At 51.2% G+C, this 19,520-nt stretch overlaps 2 protein-coding genes across 4 annotated transcripts in view; one reads left to right on the top strand and one right to left on the bottom strand.

Moving 5' to 3' along the window:
- Positions 1 to 12,471, top strand: part of LRIG1 (leucine rich repeats and immunoglobulin like domains 1) — a 110,352-nt gene extending 97,881 nt beyond the window's left edge. The window contains exons 13-19 of the mRNA XM_032324569.1: positions 5,884 to 6,204; positions 7,387 to 7,668; positions 8,130 to 8,549; positions 8,903 to 9,028; positions 9,626 to 9,772; positions 10,380 to 10,664; positions 10,762 to 12,471. Coding sequence (XP_032180460.1) covers positions 5,884 to 6,204; positions 7,387 to 7,668; positions 8,130 to 8,549; positions 8,903 to 9,028; positions 9,626 to 9,772; positions 10,380 to 10,664; positions 10,762 to 11,021 — 1,841 coding nt within the window. The 3' untranslated portion in view covers positions 11,022 to 12,471. The remainder of the gene's footprint in view (positions 1 to 5,883; positions 6,205 to 7,386; positions 7,669 to 8,129; positions 8,550 to 8,902; positions 9,029 to 9,625; positions 9,773 to 10,379; positions 10,665 to 10,761) is intronic.
- A 782-nt stretch (positions 12,472 to 13,253) lies between these two features.
- Positions 13,254 to 19,520, bottom strand: part of SLC25A26 (solute carrier family 25 member 26) — a 127,567-nt gene continuing 121,300 nt past the window's right edge. For all 3 annotated transcript variants that reach the window (XM_032324589.1, XM_032324597.1, XM_032324581.1), the window contains 3 exons: positions 18,880 to 18,944; positions 17,838 to 17,911; positions 13,254 to 13,598 (listed from right to left, as the gene is read on the bottom strand). In XM_032324589.1, coding sequence (XP_032180480.1) covers positions 13,481 to 13,598; positions 17,838 to 17,911; positions 18,880 to 18,944 — 257 coding nt within the window. In that variant the 3' untranslated portion in view covers positions 13,254 to 13,480. The remainder of the gene's footprint in view (positions 13,599 to 17,837; positions 17,912 to 18,879; positions 18,945 to 19,520) is intronic.

Genomic DNA, 19,520 nt, shown 5'->3' with positions numbered 1-19,520 from the left:
TGCGCCTTCCTCCCTTTCCCTGTCCCAGGGCATGATCTTCCCCTTTGGATGAGCCACTGTGGGACGTGGGCCCTGGCGTGCTCCTGGGGTGTTCTGAGGTGCAGCAGCTCTCTGTGCCACACTGTAGCTCAGGCTCGTGAGTCTTCCCCCTCTTTATAAAATGGAAAAACCAACCGCTTCCCACCCATGAGCATTGCATCAGAAAGTCAGCAAGTGTTGGTGAGGATGGCGAGATGTCCGAACCCTCCTGCGCTGCAGGTGGAAATGGAAACCGGCGCGGCCCCTTTGGAACATAGTTTGGGAGTGTCCCCGACAATTAAACATAGGACAACCTCCTAGTTATATATCCAGGAAAAACAAATATATTTACATAAAACCTGGACACAAATGCTCGTGGCAGCATTCTTCGTAATAGCCAAAGAGTAGAGATAATCCAGACGCTCATCACTGGGACAGACGAAACAGCACGGCCATGCTCTAGAGTGTTACTGGGCCATGGAAAGGGATCGTTCGTACCACAGATGAACCTTGAAATATTTGAAGTGAAGGAAGCCGGTTGCAAAAGACCAAACCCTTGGATTCCATCTACATGACAAGTCCAGAAGGAGTGAATGTCATGTCCAGAATAGGTCCCCCTTTCGGGGCCGCTGCAGGGGTGGTAGAGAGGTCGGTGATGACTGGTGGCTTAGGGAGGAGGGAGAAGGGATGATGGTTGGAAGGTAGGGAGTTTCTCTTGGAGGGCAAGAAAGTGTTGTTGTATTTACCATGAAGATTATTGTGTCATGATTCTGTAAGTCACTGTGTCAGGTCAGCAATCAGTCGTCTTCAGAATACTGAAGAGTTGTGTAACCCCACTACCATCTACCTGATCATTCTCATCACCTGTAAGGGAAACTGTGTTCACAGCAGTCACACCCTCTGCGCCTCTGTCCCCAGGCCCTGGCAGCCATGACTCTACATTGTATTTCTAGGATTTATCTGTTCTGGATGTTTCATATAAATGGACTCCTATAATATATGGTCTTTAGTGACTAGCTTTTATAACAGCGTAATTTTTTTACTATATATCAGTACTTTTTTTAGAAGAGAGAGAGACCGCGAGCAAGTCATGAGTCCAGGCGGGGGAGGGGCAGAGGCAGAAGCGGGGAGAGAATCTGAAGCAGGCTCCATGCCCAGCATGGAGCCCAACACCGGGCTCGATCTCATGACCCTGAGACCATAACTGGAGCCGAAATCAAGAGTTTTACTTCTTCCTTTCCAATCTTGATAGCTTTTATTTTTTCTTGCTTGATGGCCCAGGGTAGAGCTTCCAGTGCAGTGCTGAACAGAAGTGGTGAGGGCAGACATCTTTGTCTCTCGAGGCAGGGAGAAGTATTCAGTCTTTCACCATGAGATGTGGTGTTGTGTGTTTTTCATAGATGACCTTTTTTTGGTTGAGGAATGCCCTTCAATTTGTAATTTGTTGAGTATTTTTATCATAAGGGGTGTTGGATATTGTCAAATATTTTTTCCACATTTGCTGAGGTGATCAATGGGATTTTTTCCCTTTACTGATACGGTGTATTACATTGATTTTTGGACATTAAACCAAACTTGCATTCCTGGGATAAATCCAGCTTCATCATGGTCTATAATCCTTTCTGTATGTTGTAGGATTTTGTTTGCCAGTATTTTTATATTGTTGAAGATTTTTGCATCTGTACTCATAAAGGTCTATAGTTTTGTTTTTGTCTAATTTTATCATCTGGGGATACTTGACTCATACAGTGGAGTCTAAAAATGTTCACTTCTCACCTTCTTTTTGGAAGATTAGGTGATGGATTAGTGGTAATTACTCTTTAATTTTGGGTAAAATTTACCCAAAATTTGAGTAGTAGTCATTTGAGTCTGGACTTTTCTTTGTGGGAAGTTTTAAAATTATTTATTCTGTTTCTTTACTTGTTACTGTCAATTCAGATTTTGATTATTCTTGAGTCAGTGTTGGTAGTATATTTTTCTGAGTTTGTACGTCTATGACGTTTTCTCATTTGTTGGCACACAGAGGAGTCATAGTATTCTCGCTGATGTCTGTAGGCTTAGTTGTAATATGCCTTGTTTTTTCCCCTAATTTTAGTGTTTGAAGTCTTCTCCCCACTTCTCCACTCTACAAGTCTACAGTTTCTTCAATTTTGTTCGTATTTTCAAAGAATTAACATTTGTTTTCATTGATTCTTCCCCCTTCTATTTTTCTCTTATTTATTTCTGTTCTAATCACTATTTCCTTCTCTTTCGTTTGGATATAGCTTTGTTTTTCTGATTTCTTAAAAATGATAATGTTACTAATTTGAGATCTTTCTTAATGTAGGCATTTACAGCTCTAAATCTGCCTGGAAGCACTGTTAGGCTGCAGCATTTAAGTTTTGGTATTTGTTTTCACTTTCATTCATCTCAAAATACTTTCTAATTTCTCTTACGATTTCTTCTTTTACTTAAGAAGTATCGTGTAGTTTCCAAAAATTAGACTCTCAGTATTCCTTGATACTGATTTTTTACTTCATTTTATTGCCATTAAAGACACTTTGTATGATTTCTGTCTTTTTTAAATGTATTGAGATTTGTTTGTAGCCTTATATATGGTTTCTGTTGGAGAACGTTCCATGTGCAACTGAAGATGTTTATTCTGCTGCTGTAGGGTGGAATGTTCTGTAGATATCTGCCTGATAGGTCTGTTTGGCTTATTGAGTCATTCAGGTTTTCTCTTGCCTTGCTGGTCTTCTGCCTCATGGTTTTATCCGATCATTGAATGTGGAGTATTAAGTTCTACAAACTACTGTTGCGTATATGTTTCATGTTTAGGTCTTGGGATGGACTGTTTTATATTATAAAAAATGACTCTTTGTCCCTAGTAACCGTTTCTATCCTAAAGGCTATTTTATCTGATATTGGTGTAGACATTGTAGCTTTCTTTTTGGCAACTATTTCCCTTTTTGTGACCTTGACTCAAAAGTGTATCTCTCAACAAGAAAGCATGTAGCTGGGTCACGGATTTTTTTAATCCATTTTGGAATCTTGCATTTTGACAAGAGGGTTTAACTGATTGGTTTAATGTAACTACTGATAAGACAGAATTCACTCGGGATGCCTGGGTGGCTCAGTGGGTTAAGCCGCTGCCTTCGGCTCAGGTCATGATCTCAGGGTCCTGGGATCGAGTCCCGCGTCGGGCTCTCTGCTCGGCAGGGAGCCTGCTTCCCTCTCTCTCTCTCTCTGCCTGCCTCTCCATCTACTTGTGATTTCTCTGTGTCAAATGAATAAATAAAATCTTTAAAAAAAAAAAAAAAAGACAGAATTCACTCCTTGCTATGTGCTTCCCGGGCATCTTTTTGTTGTTGTTCATGTGTTTCTTCATTAGTGACTAGTTTCGTATTAGGTATCTTCTGATATACCATTTTAATTCCCTTCTGTTTATGTTAGTATTTTTTGAGTTATTTTCTTAACAACTGTGTAAGGACTATAATTAACATCTTAAAACAATCTACTTCAGATTAAAAATAAAATTAACTTCAGTAGTATGCAAAATTTTGCTTCTACTAAGCTCCATTTGTGGAGACCCTCCTTTGTGGTGTGGTTATCATATAAATTACATCTTTATTTATCATAGGCCTGTCAACACAGTTTTGTGATTATTGCTGTATAGTTGCCTTTTACATCAGATAGAAGAGCATTACAAAAATATACTGTACTTGCATACTTACATATGTAGTTACTTTCATGCTGCTTATTTCTTTGTGTGGATTTTGGTTACTATGTGTCCTTTCATTTTAGCCTGAAGGATTCCCTTTAGTATTTCTCGTAGGGTAGGTCTGGTAGCATTGAATGCGTCAGGTTTTTTGTTTTTAAATCTGAGAGTGATTTAGTTTCTTCTTCACTTTTGAAGGACGGTTTTGCTGGATACAGATTTCGTAGCCGACCAGTCTCTTTCAGTGCTTTGAAAATACCTCCTTCCTCACCTCCATGGTTTCTGATGAGAAATCAGCTGTTCACGTCACCGAGGATCCCTTCTGTGTTGGGTTGCAGCTCTCCTGTTCAAGATTCTTTGGCTTCTGACAGTTTGACTATTAAGTTTCTGGGTGGGGATCTTTGACTTTATCTTTTTTGGGTTTGTTGAACTTCTTGGATGGGTAGGTCCCTGTTTTTCACCAAATTTGGGGCGTTTGGGGTCATTATTTCTACAAATACTGTTTCTGTCTCCTTCTTCTTGGACTCGCATTATTTGTATGCTGTGATGCTTCGATGTCCCACAGGTCTCTGGGACTGTTCTCAGCTAACTCCACGGCTTTCTGTTTCTTAGACTGGATAGTTTCGATTTCACCAGCCCTTCTGCCTGCTCAGTGGGGCTACTGAGACCTTCTAGTGAATTTTTAATTTCAGTTATTATACTTTTAAACTCCCAAAGTTATATTTGGTTTACTTCTACAATTTTTAGTTCTTTATTGGTGGTGTGTGTTTGGTGGGAAAGTGTTCTGACACTTTTCCTTTCATTTTCTTAGACATGATTTCTTTTAGTTCTTTGAAGATATTTTATAAAGCCAATGTAAACTTTTTATTTAAGTCCAAGATCTAGGCTTCCTCAAGAACAGTTTCCATTGACTGCTCCTCCCCACCCATTTCTTTGTATGTTTTATAGTTTATTGGAAACTGAGCCTTTAAAATCATGTGGCAACTCCAGAAATCAGATTCTCCTTCCGTCTTGCTCCTGGTTTGCTGTCGTTCTGTTTATTATTACGATTTGTTGAGTGACTTTCCTGGACAAAAACTGTAATCTCTTCATGTGGCCGCTGAAGTGCCCCCTGGTTTGCTGATGACTAGACAGACTCCTTCAGTCACCTCAGAAGGTCTCCTGTCCTTTGCCCAGCATCTCTGGTGTGCTGAGGACATATGGCCACTTCTGTTGGCACTGATTTGTAATCACAGGTGGGAAATGAGGCTCCTCCCAGGGCTTTCTTGGGAAAGGCAGATAGCCCTGTGCCTGCACGTGGCCTTCTAGAGCTTTAGGAGCATGTGGGACCTTTTCATTGACTGCTTTCTTTTCCTTTTTGGTTTCTGGGCCAGCCTCCTGTGGGCTCCAGTGGATACTGCCTCACCTCTAGGGGCTGCTCATTTCTGTCATGTGTCCTAGGACCAGGGCTTCCTTGCTGAGCCCACCACATCAGGTCAAATAATGCCAAAGGATGGGGTCCGTGTGGGGCCCCCACAGCCATTCTGCCCCTCTCGGTGGTCACTAGGCTGCCAGGTTTTAAGGCTACCACAAAGCTGGGCAGAGAGGCATGGAACTTAAGCTGAATTAGATGCCACAAAGCTCATGTTCCTTCTTGAGATTCAGGCATTTTCTTGAGTCAACCTTCCACGAGTTGTTACAGCCTTTGCTTGTTACAGCCTTCCAGAATTCTGAAAAAGTTGATTACAACCATTTTGTCAGTATTATTGTGGCTTTAATGGAGGTACAGATTTTTGGAAGAGTTTGTCTCGCGTTCTGGAAGTGCTTCTCACTCCCCGCCTCTTGGCGTGATGTTGGTGGGTAAGGTCTGTGCATTCCCGACTGACGGTTCCTCACTGTCTGTTAGTGTGTTTTGTAAGATGAGCAAGTGAAGCAAATTCTCCCGGAAACTCTTGAAATGTCTGCTTTGGTACAGGAGCGCTGGCGGATGGGTTTGTAGTCCGGAGGTGTGGTCACAGAGGTGATCCCTGCTCAGGGGTTTCTCATCAGAGAAGGCCAGAGATCCCCTGTTCGATTCGCTCACAGTGTCTGGTGGAGCTGAGGACGAGCAGATACCCTGCAAGACGCGGTCCCTCTGTGTCCGGAGAGCCTGGGCGGGAGGCTCTTCAGTGTGGCTCTCCTCTCCGCAGATGACTTACCGAAGCCCCAGATCATCACCCAGCCGGAGCCCACCATGGCCGTCGTGGGCAAGGACATCCGGTTCACGTGCTCAGCGGCCAGCAGCAGCAGCTCCCCCATGACATTTGCCTGGAAGAAGGACAACGAGGTCTTGGCCAACGCCGACATGGAGAACTTCGCCCACGTACGCGCGCAGGACGGGAAGGTGATGGAGTACACCACCATCCTGCACCTGCGCCGCGTCACCTTCGGGCACGAGGGCCGCTACCAGTGCGTCATCACCAACCACTTCGGCTCCACGTACTCGCACAAGGCCAGGCTCGTCGTGAACGGTAAGGCAGCTCTCTTCACGTGGGCGCGAGTCCTCTAACGCCGCGCGCAGCTCTCCATGACTGTGTCAGAAGGATGCGGCCCCGAGACGCACGAGCCTCATGGGACACTGGCGTCATGGTTGTCACTGGTGTCATTGGTGCCGGGGGCCCCAGAGCAAGTTCTGGAGGTTGCAGGGTTGTTATCAGCAATTTACCTATTTCTAGTGACTTTTTAAAATCCAGTTATTATGTTAAATGCAATGATGGGCCCAAGCCTCATATTTTTATCCATTTATTATTCTCCACAAACCATGATTCCAGCGTCCAGATTCCCAGCATACCTGACTGTGGGGAAACTCCTGCCCTCTGAGCTTTGGAGCCTCTCCAGGCGGCTTTTCTCAGGGCTGCCAGCCGTCACCGTTTAGGGCGGAAGAGGAGCCGACAGCTGGAGCGGTTGAGCAGCCCCCCACCGTAACCTGGTTTTTAAGCCTCCAGTTATTAAGTGCTAGAACCGGGGTCCCGAAGCCCTTAAAGGCCACCGGAAAACCCATTCTCTACCCCACACGTGGCCTGTGGTCTTGGCTTATTCTGATGGAGTCATCTGTATCAGAAGCTCCGTGACCTGTGAGACTTGTTGCCGAAGCCCAACGGGAACCGCAGTGGTACCCTGGTGGGTGCTGGCCACTGGCTCGGGGAGCGTAGCAGAAGTAAGCTGGCTGACCGCCCCAGCTGGCGAGCCTCCAGTGATGGGGCCTGACACCGCCTCTCTGCCTCTGTTTCCCCAAGAGGGAGGGGCCCTCCTGTTGCCCTGCCCAGGGCAAGGGCATGTCCTCCTTCCCCCTGTCATTATGTCCTGTTGGAGCAGATCCCTGTGTCTCCCGGGCTCTGTTCTGGTGGTTAACGAAGGCAGGCAGGCATCCGTGCCCGGTATTTATGGGCTGTCCCCCATGGACCGATGGCCATGGGAGGGGGCACTAGGCAGCCTCAGGTTCACAAGAGCGAGCCATGGATGGGAGAGGCTGGCTGTTTGGGGGAGCCAACTGCTCCTCTCCCAGGCGGTGGGAGCAGGTCAAGGCAGATGCCGGCACAGACGGCGGAGAGGGGACAGACACCCACCAAGCAGGGGGGCTCTTCGCCAGAGGACTGTCCCGGCTTTTGGTCTAGCTCTTCCTTCCCGCAAGCCTGATGGTCTGTATTTTGCAGTGCTGCCATCCTTCACCAAAATACCGCACGATATTGCCATCCGGACTGGCACCACGGCCCGCCTCGAGTGTGCCGCCAGCGGCCACCCTAACCCACAGATCGCTTGGCAGAAGGACGGAGGCACGGACTTCCCCGCTGCGCGTGAACGACGCATGCACGTCATGCCCGACGACGACGTGTTTTTCATCACGAATGTGAAGCTGGAGGACATGGGCGTGTACAGCTGCACTGCCCAGAACTCGGCCGGCATCGTTTCCGCCAACGCCACCCTGACAGTCTTCGGTCCGAGCACTCACACCCTGAGTCTAGGAGGCCATGCATGCGTGGAGGGGGCAAGGGGTCACCCCTTCTGGGCACCTGGCTGTGGCCGAGTGGACTGTGCTGCTTACCTTTACACAAAATGTTCAGGAAAATGTTAGAAAGCAGCACAACAAGTGGTTCTTTTTTTAAGGGAATATTTTCTGTAGGGCTTTCATGGAACATTCTGACTGCCCTTTGACTTGGGCTGGACGGGGGCTGGGTGGGTGGGGTCTCCGGCCGGAGAGACACATAAGCCAGGCACAGGACAGGTCGGGGAGAGAAGGGGCTTCTCTGTGGCTCAGGAGTTCCTCCTCCTCGTCAGAGCTACCCCCAGAACGGTCAGGATATGGTCAGTTTCAGGTCTCCCAAAAAGCTCTGATCCAAGATCTGTCCAGAAGGCAGGGCAGACCCCCAGAATAACCATCTCCTCTGACTTACTGCAGAAACCCCATCGTTGGTGGTGCCCCTGGAAGACCGTGTGGTGTCCACAGGAGAAACGGTGGCGCTCCAGTGCAAAGCGACCGGGAACCCTACGCCCCGCATCACCTGGTTAAAGGGGGGCCGCCCCCTGAGCCTCACCGAGCGGCACCACTTCACGCCCGGCAACCAGCTGCTCATTGTTCAGAACGTGGTGGTGGAGGACGCGGGCCAGTACACGTGCGAGATCTCCAACACCCTGGGCACGGAGCGCGCGCACAGCCAGCTGAGCGTCGTGCCCGCCCCCGGCTGCAGGAGGGACGGCGGCACCGTGGGCATCTTCACCATCGCCGTGGTGTGCAGCATCGTCCTGACGTCGCTGGTCTGGGTGTGCATCATCTACCAGACCCGGAAGAAGAGCGAGGAGTACAGCGTCACCAACACAGGTCAGCCACTGCTGGCGAGGAGGCAGGGTGCCTCGGGCCTGTGCACGGCGGCCGCGTGCTGGCTTGTCACCACAGTGACCTCCTGGGGTCATGCCTCTGCTTGTGCTGGCTCCCTCACCATCCCTGTGTGCTCGCTCACACTCTCTCGGACTCAGACCTCCAACGGCTGTGTCTTTTACACCCAGGTGGAAAGTGAGGCTTAGCTGGGCCCCCTGGACCATCTCTCCGCACTGCTTGGGTGGCTGCCGTTGGGAGAAGCTTGTGTCTGGGCCTGATCGCACATAGGTGTTCTCACGTCTTGTTCCCACGGAGGACGGGGACACCTGCTATCTGACTGTCCTGTCTCCTTGCAGATGAAACCATCGTGCCACCGGATGTTCCAAGCTACCTCTCGTCTCAGGGAACTCTTTCTGACCGGCAGGAAACTGTGACTAGGACTGAGGGTGGCCATCAGGCCAACGGGCACATCGAGAGCAACGGTAAGGCCTCGGAGCCCGATGCGACCCTGTCCTCAGGAGTCCCCCCACCCCTGCCCAGGGCAGATGCATGGTCTCATGCTGAGCGCATCTGACATTGAAGGCTGGCAGACTCGAGCCTTCTGTTGGGGTTTTTTTGGCCCTACCCTGTGCATGTTGTTAAAAAATCCAGCTCCAGAAAGTTGATCTGTTGGGCTTAGCATCTCCTGGTCAGGATAAGGTAGGATTGAATAAGCTGCAAAGGACATTACAGGCCCTGAAACCAGTCCATCTGTTGAGTAACGGCTGGGCCCAGGCCTGCTCTGTGGTCCATCTCTGCTACCAGAAAGCTCTCCCAGGGTGAGCTACCGCTACAGGGGAGATTGCGTGCTTATGGGGGGCACGTCTGTCCTCACAGGCACCGCTCCCTGGCACAGCCTGAACACTGAAAGGCCTGCCTACGGGGGTAGCTTGTGTTACCAATGCTCCTGCTGGTCAGCAGGCACCCACTTTAAAGACCATTGTCAAGAGGACTGTTCCAGTAGTTCCTGCTGCTTGTTCTCATCAAGCTTCCTCTGACCAGCTGAGCCCATCGTTTCTAACTGTGGGAATTTACTGCAGGTACTTGTCCAAGGGACGCCAGCCTCTTCTCAGAGGCGGACGCTCACGGCATCATGTGCAGGCAGCCGAAGCTATGCGTGGGCTCGAACAAGGAGCCCTGGACCGTGATGGAGAAAGCGCCGCAGAGGCCGGGGCCACAGAAGACGGGTAAGAGCTGCTCTCTCCTCGGCAAGAGTTTTCCGTTCTCAAAATCAAAATTCAGGTAGACCTGTTCATGAAATGAAAGCAAGAGATGCGTTATGGGTCTAGGTCTGTCTCAGAATCTGGTATTAGGTGTATGAACAGAAAGCTGGGGCCTGGCTCTCCTGATTCCGAGGTAGCAGGTCTCTTACATCAATCTGTGGGGTGGTAAGCCTGGCCTTGAACTTTCCAGATTTGTAAAGGAAAAGGCCAACCTGAAGCACCTTTTCACCAGGCCTATTTTTGAGGCTGTATTTCTAATTACTCTGAAGACTCCTGACAGCACATGGTGTGTCATGCGGTGGGAATTTTTTTCTGTGATGGAAGAGTAGGACCACTTTCTCTCATGAAACAATTCTCTGAACTGTTGAGACACGGAGGGCCCATTCTTCCTTAATGGCTTGGTATCTACCCAGTCCTCTTCCTGTGACCATGCCTGGGAGAGAGGGGAGGTTTGAGAGAGTTGGTCGAAGCAGGGCTGTGGCCTCCCAGCCTCCCTGTGCAGCTCCCTCTTCTTGGCGGGGATGCACAGCTCCGGGCTGTGGCTGTGATCCTTCTCTGCTCGGTCCTGCAGAGCACAGCAGCCCGGTGGCCTGCGGGGACGGCAACACTGGTGTGGACGGTTACTCGAAGGAGCAAGCTTTCTGTCCTCCGCCTGTGACCAGAGAGAGTACACAGCCAGGCACACTCAGTAGCCAGGAGTCCAGTCAGACACACCGAGAACATTCTCTGCCACCTCTAACCAGTGGGACTGCTGACGGGTCCCGCGCCGACTGCAGGGGGTCCCTCTACCCCAGTAACCACGACAGAATGCCGACGTCCTTGAAGAAAAAGCCACTGGCGCCTCCAGATGGGAAAGGTAGACGTTCACGGCCTTCCAGGGTGGCACCCGCAGTGGGGTGGGGGCGGGGAAGAGGCCAGCCTGGAGCTCTGACGCGCCCCTTCCTTTCTCACAGGCGCCTCTCCGTGGACTTTGGCAAGGTTGTGTGAGCCGGACTCGAGAGACCTCCAGCCTCCCTCGACATTAACTCCAGGTAGTCCCGAGCTCTCCGAAGCCACCTCGGGCTTTCCTGACGTCCCCAGTGAAAGCCAGCACTTGCTTCTTTCCAACGGACACCTCCCCCAGGTGTGCGACGCCAGCCCCGAGTCCCCAGTGCTGACAGGACAGCCTCCAGGGAAACGGGGCGTGCCCCTGCTCTTTCCCCCGAAGATCTAGGCTTGGTCTACCTCAGCTCTTGTGTCCGTCTCTACAGGAAGGAGAGGTAGTAGGAGAGGCTGTAAGGAAGCTTGAGTTCAAGCGTCACTGATGTGTACAGAGTTTTTAAACTTCCAAGTGGAGTGTCCGTGGTTTAAAGGACTTGCAGCTGAAGCCCAGAACTGCAAGAGGCTGTTGTGTACAAAAGCAGAAAAGTATTTGATACCCTTGTACATAAGAGTTTTCAGAGATTTCCTATATATTATATATCTTTTGCAGAGGCTATTTTAATCTTTAGTGCATGGTTAACAGAAAAAAAAAAACCGTACAATTTTGACAATATTATTTTTCGTATCAGGTTGCTGTTTAATTTTGGAATGGGGGGTGGGGAGGAGTTCTGGTGCCTTAATGCATGGATGGAATTTGTAGAAGCTAAAAACAACATTTGCTCCCAGGAGTTTCTGGAGGGCGGGGCGGAAGGGAAGTCCTGGGGTTTGCCTTGCACTTCCCGGGACAGCCCCCCAGGATGCGGCGCAGCCCGGGCCCTCCTTCGGGTGCACGGGCTTCCACGTCCCATCATCACTCACGTGGGGGTGCTCCCGCAGCTCGCCTCCCTGCGGCGTCCTGAGATGCCCGTGTCGCCCTGGACCTCTGCCCTCCAGGCCTTTGTAAGTTGGAGTTCCTTGCCAAGCAGAAGGGGGGGTTGTTGATCCACCGCAAGCCTTCGTTCCAGACAACAAAGCACTGCCTGCCTGCCTTCCCTGAGAAAAGCAGATGTGGTCGTCGGTCTCACTCGATTGTCCTTTGAGGCTTATTTTACTAAGATAGAGGCTGCTGGTGTTGGTACCTGTGGATTTTTCAGTAGTGGTGTTTTAGTTCAGCCAATAGAGTTCACGTGACGTTGACCATGGGGGAGAAAAAGGGTCGAGTCCCTCCTTTTCAGGGCTAGCTTCTCTCTGCTGCGGATCCGGAGCATGTCTGTCCACGTCCTTCCCTCACACAGACAGACCCGGGCTGGGGCTGTAACAAGTCAAGGCCCCTGGCCGGGGTGTATTTGCACTTTCGAGACCTGTAGCTAACCATCTTGTAAGTGCCAATGTGTATTTCAGGAAAAATTACATTGAAACAAGGTCCTTAAAATATCTCAGAAAGCAAGTTCCTTTAGCCCCAAAGCTGAAGGTACAGACTGACAAAATGGTTGGTAAAATTTTACTCTCCAGTGTCATCACTGTTCTAAAAGGTAAGCACATTTAGAATTGTGTTCTCAACAGTCAGCTGATTGTTACTTCCACAAAATATGTGAATTTGCTGCTTCTGAGAGGCAATGTGAAAGAGGAAGTATTACTTTTATGTACAAAGTTATTTATTTATAGAAATTTTGGTACAATGTACATTGAAAAACATGTAAAATACTGAAGTGTCTAACAAACAGCATTGAAGTGTCTAAAATAAAGGTTCATTTATAAATGTTGACTGTGTGGCTGGGGGCATTCTTCTACCCACCGTTTTTCCCCCTTCCCTTCCAGAAACTCCCTTAAAATAAAATGCAGTTATGCTGCCTTTGATTATGTTGTCCCAAAAAGGGGAAAATTTCTTCTCAGCAAAGCAACATCCTATACTTCTTTGCTGCAGGGAAGATACACCGCCCCTAGATTCCTGAGATTTCTGTCTGAATTTTTCTTCCACCTGGGGCGTATTAGTCAAGCTCCGCAACAGTGACCTCCACATTTCGTTTCCAGTACTGCACAACAACCCTTCCCGACGGGCACGAGGAGCCGCGCTCACTCTCCCAGCCAGCCCCGGCCCCTCCTCTGGGTCTCACGTGGAGGAGCGTGGAGTGGGGCTCAGGTCCTCAGTGGGCCCACCGCGCCCTCCTGCGCCGAAGCCAGCCAGTCCCACCGAGGCCCTGCGCAGCAACTGCTTGCTTTCTCGCACACACCATGTGGGCTGCCGGACGCTTCTCTGTAAGATAATACAATCGCGTTTTTTAGGGGAAATCTGGGGGTAATTAAGAGCAGCAGCACGGCTGCCCATAAGGCCTGCCTGCACCTGCAGGTCACTGTTTCTCAACAAAGCCCTAAGCTTCACCAGGGGGAGACACCCAGCCCCGGGCCCCACTTTACCTCTGAGTCCCCTTCCTTCCTGCTCCCGGTCCAGCCCCACCATCTCTGCCTCCTGCGCTCGGTCCGCTAGTGGGGGGCAGGAAGTGCGAGATCGGCTACAGATCAAATGAAGGCTCCAAGCAGCCTGGACTCAGCATCAACACATGGCTTTATTCAGGGGACTGAGGACAGGGTTGAGAGTACCGCTGTGGCCTGCGTTCCCTGTGAGCGTGCCAGCCAGACGACAGCGGGGAAGACACATTCTCAAGGTCCCCAAGGTCCCCGTCTTCACACACTGGAGCCTGGGGCGGAGGACCACACGGCTGCTCCCATGGCACCCTTTTTCTTGAGAGCCGAGCAGGCGGCACCGTCCCTGCTTCAGGGCCTCTCTCTGCCAACTTCCAACAGCAAGCTGCGGGTTTGCTCATAAGCACCAAGAAAGATGAAACCTCCCAGACTGATGGCTGCCATTCGAGGGAAGACACCTGCAAATAATCTGGGGAAGGAAAAAGGCAGGAGGAAAGATTCCTTTTAAATCGGTGTGTGTAAAAAAGGTTAAATTCCAACACCCACAGCCTGCTCCGCTCAGCACACCGCGCTCATTAAGCCCCGCACAGCACTTAGAGCACGTGCTCTTTCCTCCCAGAACGGCACTAAATTACATTCCCAAGTAGACCTGTTGAAGTTTGGGCCCAGCTGTTTGTTGGCTAACATGGCTAAATACCAAACAGCTTACTTGTGAGCCTTGCAATTAAGTCCAGTAATTAGTCAAGAAAGACTAACTCTGTCCCCACAACAAGACTGCTGAAAACGTCCAAGTCCAGTAATTAGTCAAGAAAGACTAACTCTGTCCCCACAACAAGACTGCTGAAAACGTCCAAGTCCAGTAATTAGTCAAGAAAGACTAACTGTCCCCACAACAAGGCTGCTGAAAACGTCCAGACCGCTTCTGTCTGTGGGAGACGGTAAGGCAGTCCAGGGTCTGACTCCGGGGCATGCATGGCCGCCGCCCCCCACCCACCGCCGCCCCTGGCCAAGAAGGGAAGGTAGGCTCCGGAGCCGGAGCAGCTTTTCCCCGACAGCTCTGCCGCTCCTCCCAGGACTTGGTTGCATTTTGTCCTTAGAGGCCCACAAATGTGATGCCACAACAGGAAAGTGAATCTCCATGCATTCCCTGTTTGTCTTCTCCCCTGAGGAAGGACCAGAAAGGCCAACAGTCTGGGGACAGCACCTCCTCGAAGGTTCAGGCCCCACGCACCCCACAAGGCCGGTTGGAGGAGCGACTTCAGAAGAATCAAAGGCAAAGAAAACAGTGTTACTGGGGACGCAGACCGGAGGTTCCCTCGAAAAGCCAACCTGTGGCTGTGCACGGGTGTCTGTTCAAGAGATGGTCCTCGAGGCACTGCCGGTACCAGCGCAACCGCACAGAACCACCTCGTGGGCAGCCCATGGGGGCCGAGACACACACCTGCGCGGTGGGTTCTGCCACAACTCCCCGAGCTGTACCTGTGAGCACGGCAAGGTGGTGAGCATCTATTCCAACACCTCAACCTTCTCTAGAGGGCAAGTCTAGAAACATCCCCTGCCTTTCTAGGATAACTGAGCCTTTTTACCAAGAGTATTCTATAAAGCAGTAAAAATCAGGACCAGTGGGTTAGCAGTGAGGACACTTTGGACCCAGTCTAGGGAAGAAAAGTTAAAATGGCCAGGTTATGTGAAAAGGACATAACCTCTAAGACAGAGGAGAAACAGCACAGTAAGCTCAACAGGGACTGGCCAAGGAAGCGGACAGGAGGGACCACCCCCCCCCCCCCCCCCCCCCCCGCCCGCCCCCTCATGTCTGCATGGCTGCTGGGATAGGTCAGGCACCTCCCCTGTGAGTAGCACTCAGCACTTCTGAGGAAGACAGACTTAGCATTAGCGGGCCCTTTTGTTAGGGAAGTAGGGATTTAAATCATTAAAATACTTCAGATAAGATGAGAACCTCTTGTTCTTGTCCAGAGGTAACCATGAAAGCTATACAAGGAGAAAAGTTGTTTAGCTCGGCGCCATGCACCTTGTTTTTTGCGGGAGGTGGTAGGTGAGGACAGAGACTCACCCATTACCGCTCAGAGGCCCCTGGGACCTTCCGGCCTGACACGCAGCTGACCCTTCTTGGCCCTGCCTGCACAGAGAAGGGTGCCAGGAGGGAGGTCAACGGAAGACCACCTGTGCCATGGAAGCCAGCCTCCCTCCCTCCCTTCCAAGCAGACATTTCTGAAACCTGGGCCTTGGTTCAGCTTTTGCTGCCGATGAACTCCGCTGCTCCTGGCACAGGGCAGATGGAAGCAGTTTACGGTTTCACTAGATGACAATTGGATCTATTAACGTAATTACAGCCTTACGGCGGAGTCATTTGTGCAGAGGGGGCTGTGCTCTCCGGACCGCGGAGCACGCGAGGGAACAAATGAACAAACGAGGGGCCCGGGGCCCGGCGGGGGTGCGCACAGGCCCCGCGGTCCCTCCATGAAGGGCATGGTCAAGGAACACACAAAGCCAGCTGAGGAACAGGACAAGGAGGAAAGCGCAATGCAGGAGGCGCAGGCTTCCCCATCTGCTTCCGGCTGCTGGGCTGGAAGGGCATGTGGTGGTTCTGTTTTGGGGAAACCAGTTGGTCTGAGAGCACATATTCCAAGTAGGTGCCAGAACGTGGTCTTCCCCCACGAGAACCAACATGCAGAGACCGCAGGGTCCCCACTCGCCCCCGAGAGGCCAGCGCCGTTTTCCTGCAGGGTGGGAAGTTGCAAGTGCGAGGCCACAAACACTCCAGAGATGCACAAGGGGGCTCCAAGGCGGTGGAAGGGCCTGTGGGGGCTGTGTGGGAACCAGACAGGAGGCAGGCCGGGGTGCCCAGGAACGGTTTCACAACAGCAGCCCATGTTTGCAGGGACTATTTTGTTTTGTTTTGTTTGCGTTGAGTTACAATTCTGTTGTCAAATTATTTGGTGTCTCTTATCCCCCTGTTAGTAGGAAGCTAGTGAAAACTAGCATTTCTCAATGACCAGTGTGGCCGCTTGGATGCTCTGCTGAGGACCACACTGTGCATACTCGGGACAGCCCAGACTCGAGATGATAAGCCAAATTCCCAGTCACCTTTTCAGGGCTGACAGTGCAGACAGAGGAGCTCTGGGCATGTTTAGGTCGCCTGTCCTCTGCCTCTAACTCTGGTGTCGCCCAGTCACACGACACCAAGCACACAGCACAGTGGGGATGGGGAGGGTTTGGTCTCCATCCTGTCCTCACAGGAATTCCTTTTCCACAAGCTCTCGGAGGACAGGCCCATCCTGCTGTACCCGCATCTGGCCATCATCTCAAGCAAGGCCGATGCACTGCAGCCCACACCGACCCCACAGAGCTAAGAGTGGCGGTCTGATCGGTGGTTGCCATAAAACCTACTAGGAGCCGCAATGAAACAAAGAGGGCCGTAAAATTCAGCATTGTGACTTCTCATCTAAAAAGGCTACTACACGCAACATCTCTGTGCGGCTCAAAACTATCTGAAACACCGAGAATCTTTTACCTGCTACTAAAAAGTGGCTTTAGAGCCTCTTTCTCTCACACCATTTCATTGTTCAAGGTGAAATCTGTGTCAAAACCAGTGTGTGTGAGGCACAAGCAAGCAGACTCTCACGCAGTGTTGACTCTAAGTGGCCCAGGGACCCCGCTCTGCCACTCCCTGCCTCGCTCCTGCTCAAGCGCTCCTTCCTGTTACACCCACTTCTTGTCTCGAAATCCTTAAGCCCCGCATCAGCCGGCATCAGCCCATCAGAGCTGGCCCATTCAACAAAACCACCCCACCCGGACCCACTTTTCAATCAATCTACCAGCTGGAAATTCCGGAGAATGGGGCCATTCTCCTGTGAAAACCTCACCTGGGTCCTCACCAAGAGGCCTCAAGTCGCCCTGCTATCGAGTGGCCGAAAGAAAGACCTGTCAAATACACACAGCCCACCAGTCAGTCATCGCCACAGCCCCGGGGACAGGTGGTGGCACTGCCTCGCACAGCTGTCCCCGCCAGCCACCACCCTGCCACGACACTACCCTCAGTCGCCCCCCTCCAGGAGGCGACCACAGCTCTGCTCTCCCAGGAGAACGCCTGCTAGGTCATTCCGAAGCACACACTGTTGTGTCGCGACCCGTCCAGACCCCAACACGGAGACGTGTACAGATGGTAAAAGCAATGTGAAAGCACGTTTGGCCAAGAGAGGCATTTTCGGACACGGCGTTTGGAGTCTGGGGCACAGAGCACAGTAGAGAGCGGGCTGCAAGCGAGGCGCCACACACAGGGGTGTGGCGAAAGTAACTGCTGCTGATCATAGTGAGAAGTCTCCCCAACAAGTGCTCTCCTCTAAACGTCACCCTCGCTCGCCTGCATTCCTGCATTCCATAACTGGAATCCTGTTTGCTCAGAGCTGCTGCCCGGAACGTGATGGGGGGGGCGATGGTGGACAGGCACATGGGTGTCCTCCAACATCCAGACGGACAAGGCTGGTGATCACGTGGCTAGACGCTGCATCAACTTGGCCATGCACTAGCACCTCACACAGGCAATGTCAAATATGTTGGTGCAATGTAAATAAAGAGACCCAACCAGGACGATTGGAAGAAAGGAAAGGGTTTCATCCCGTTCAGGCTAAAGGCAGAAGAGCCCGTGGAGAGGTGGAAAGGGGGTTTTCACCTTCCTGCATGTGCTTACCCTGACAGCCCATGCGTCCGCCAGACCCCGTGCAGCGCAGACAGTACGTTCCCACTAGCGGTGCTGGAACCAGCCTGTGTGACAGACAACAGACAAAGCCATTACCTTATGAAATTCCCCAGCTCATCCTCAGGGGGCAGCTCCCAACCGCCCTCTGCTCAGACAGTCTGAAACAGAATGGGAGCTTCTCAGGAATCAGGACTCCTGGATCGCACCAGACCAGAAGCCCTTCTACTCCCACCCACTGGTGAGCCCTGACGGACAGGAAGCTGCTCTCCTAGGTTCTCGCATCAAACTCGACGCAGAGCTCGCCTAGGTAATTCACCAGCTGCTGTCTCACGGGACAAAGACTGAAAGCAGAGTGACCGTGTGGAAAACAGGCACTGATCAGTCTATACGGTCCCAACTTGCCAAAGTAGCTAATCGACATGTTTAATAAAGAGCACGACATTCCATTTAAAACAGGAGCGATTCCCTTGGGTTTGGCCCTGTCCACCCACAGAATCCCGCACTCACTGTCCCGCTTTTCCCTAAGGCTAGGACGTTTTCTTGTCTATGGTTGTGCCCCAGATGTTATGCACATGGCATTCCGTGACATCTTGGTCTAGCTTTTTCCGTAACAATTTTTCTTTTTAATGAAAAATGTTTTTAAACTGTGACAACTGTCCTGATGGACCCAGTGAAGGCCAAACATGGTGTGAGTTCAGTGCCTCTAGCCCACCCGCTGCACAGCAGGAAGCGCAACTCTCTGAGCCTCCTGTCTGTCGGCCGTGAACACAGAGCAACCTGGAGCATGGCCTCACGGCCGAGGCCCTGCAGCAGCCCTGCCGGCTTACGCAACGCCAGTGAGCATGATTTCGGGAAGGCGGGGTGCCACGCGGATGCCGCTCACAGGGACGACGGCAGCACCCCTCAGCAACGGCCGTGTCCGGCTGGGCGCAGCAGGCTCACACCGCAGTCGCGGGCTCGCGATACACATGAGCCCTGCGGGGAGCACGGACAAGCTGTGTCCGTGTGATCTAAGTGTTAGATTTACACTTACCTTAGCCAACATGATTCTTGTTTTTGCCACATCCAGAGGCGTGGTGACCGCAGCTGCAAATCCACCTGCACACAGAAGAAGACCCGACATGTAAAGGAGGGACTGTTTACCGTATTACACAGTCTTTTATTTTCTCATTCCTCCTTAGTCTGCTGAGATCACTCCCTTATCATTACATCCACTAGCCTGACTCAAGGAGAGGGCGGGCGCACATGTGCGAAACCCACACGCCCTGTGGCTCTCACAGTGATGGTGAAAGAGATGACAGGATAATGCTTTACACACTCAAGTGGGGGAAAAGGCCCCATAATTCATCTTGCTCTTTTGTGGAGCAACAGGCCTGTGTGTGTGCACGTGGCTGTGCGTCTGTGTTCAGACACACACTGTCCGTAGGAGAGGCTCACTGCTCCCGGAGACTCTCAGAAGCCCGTGGCTTCCAGGGACACTGTTTTTGACCCAGACTCAAAATGCTGCTCTTTTTTCTGGTCTGAGATAAAATGGGCACACAGAAATATGCATACTGCTGCAGGGACTTTCAGTATTAACAGCTAAATTCTTTTAAAAGGACAAAGTTTTCTGTCTTTGCAGGCTTCAGAGAACAGGCCAGGCCGAGTAATGACATTTCTAGGCCCCCCTCTGCA

The sequence above is a fragment of the Mustela erminea genome, chromosome 1 (genome assembly GCF_009829155.1).
Source record: "Mustela erminea isolate mMusErm1 chromosome 1, mMusErm1.Pri, whole genome shotgun sequence".
NCBI lineage: Eukaryota > Metazoa > Chordata > Mammalia > Carnivora > Mustelidae > Mustela > Mustela erminea.
Note: the sequence above shows the minus strand (reverse complement) of the source record. Positions and strands in the feature narration are given on the sequence as shown.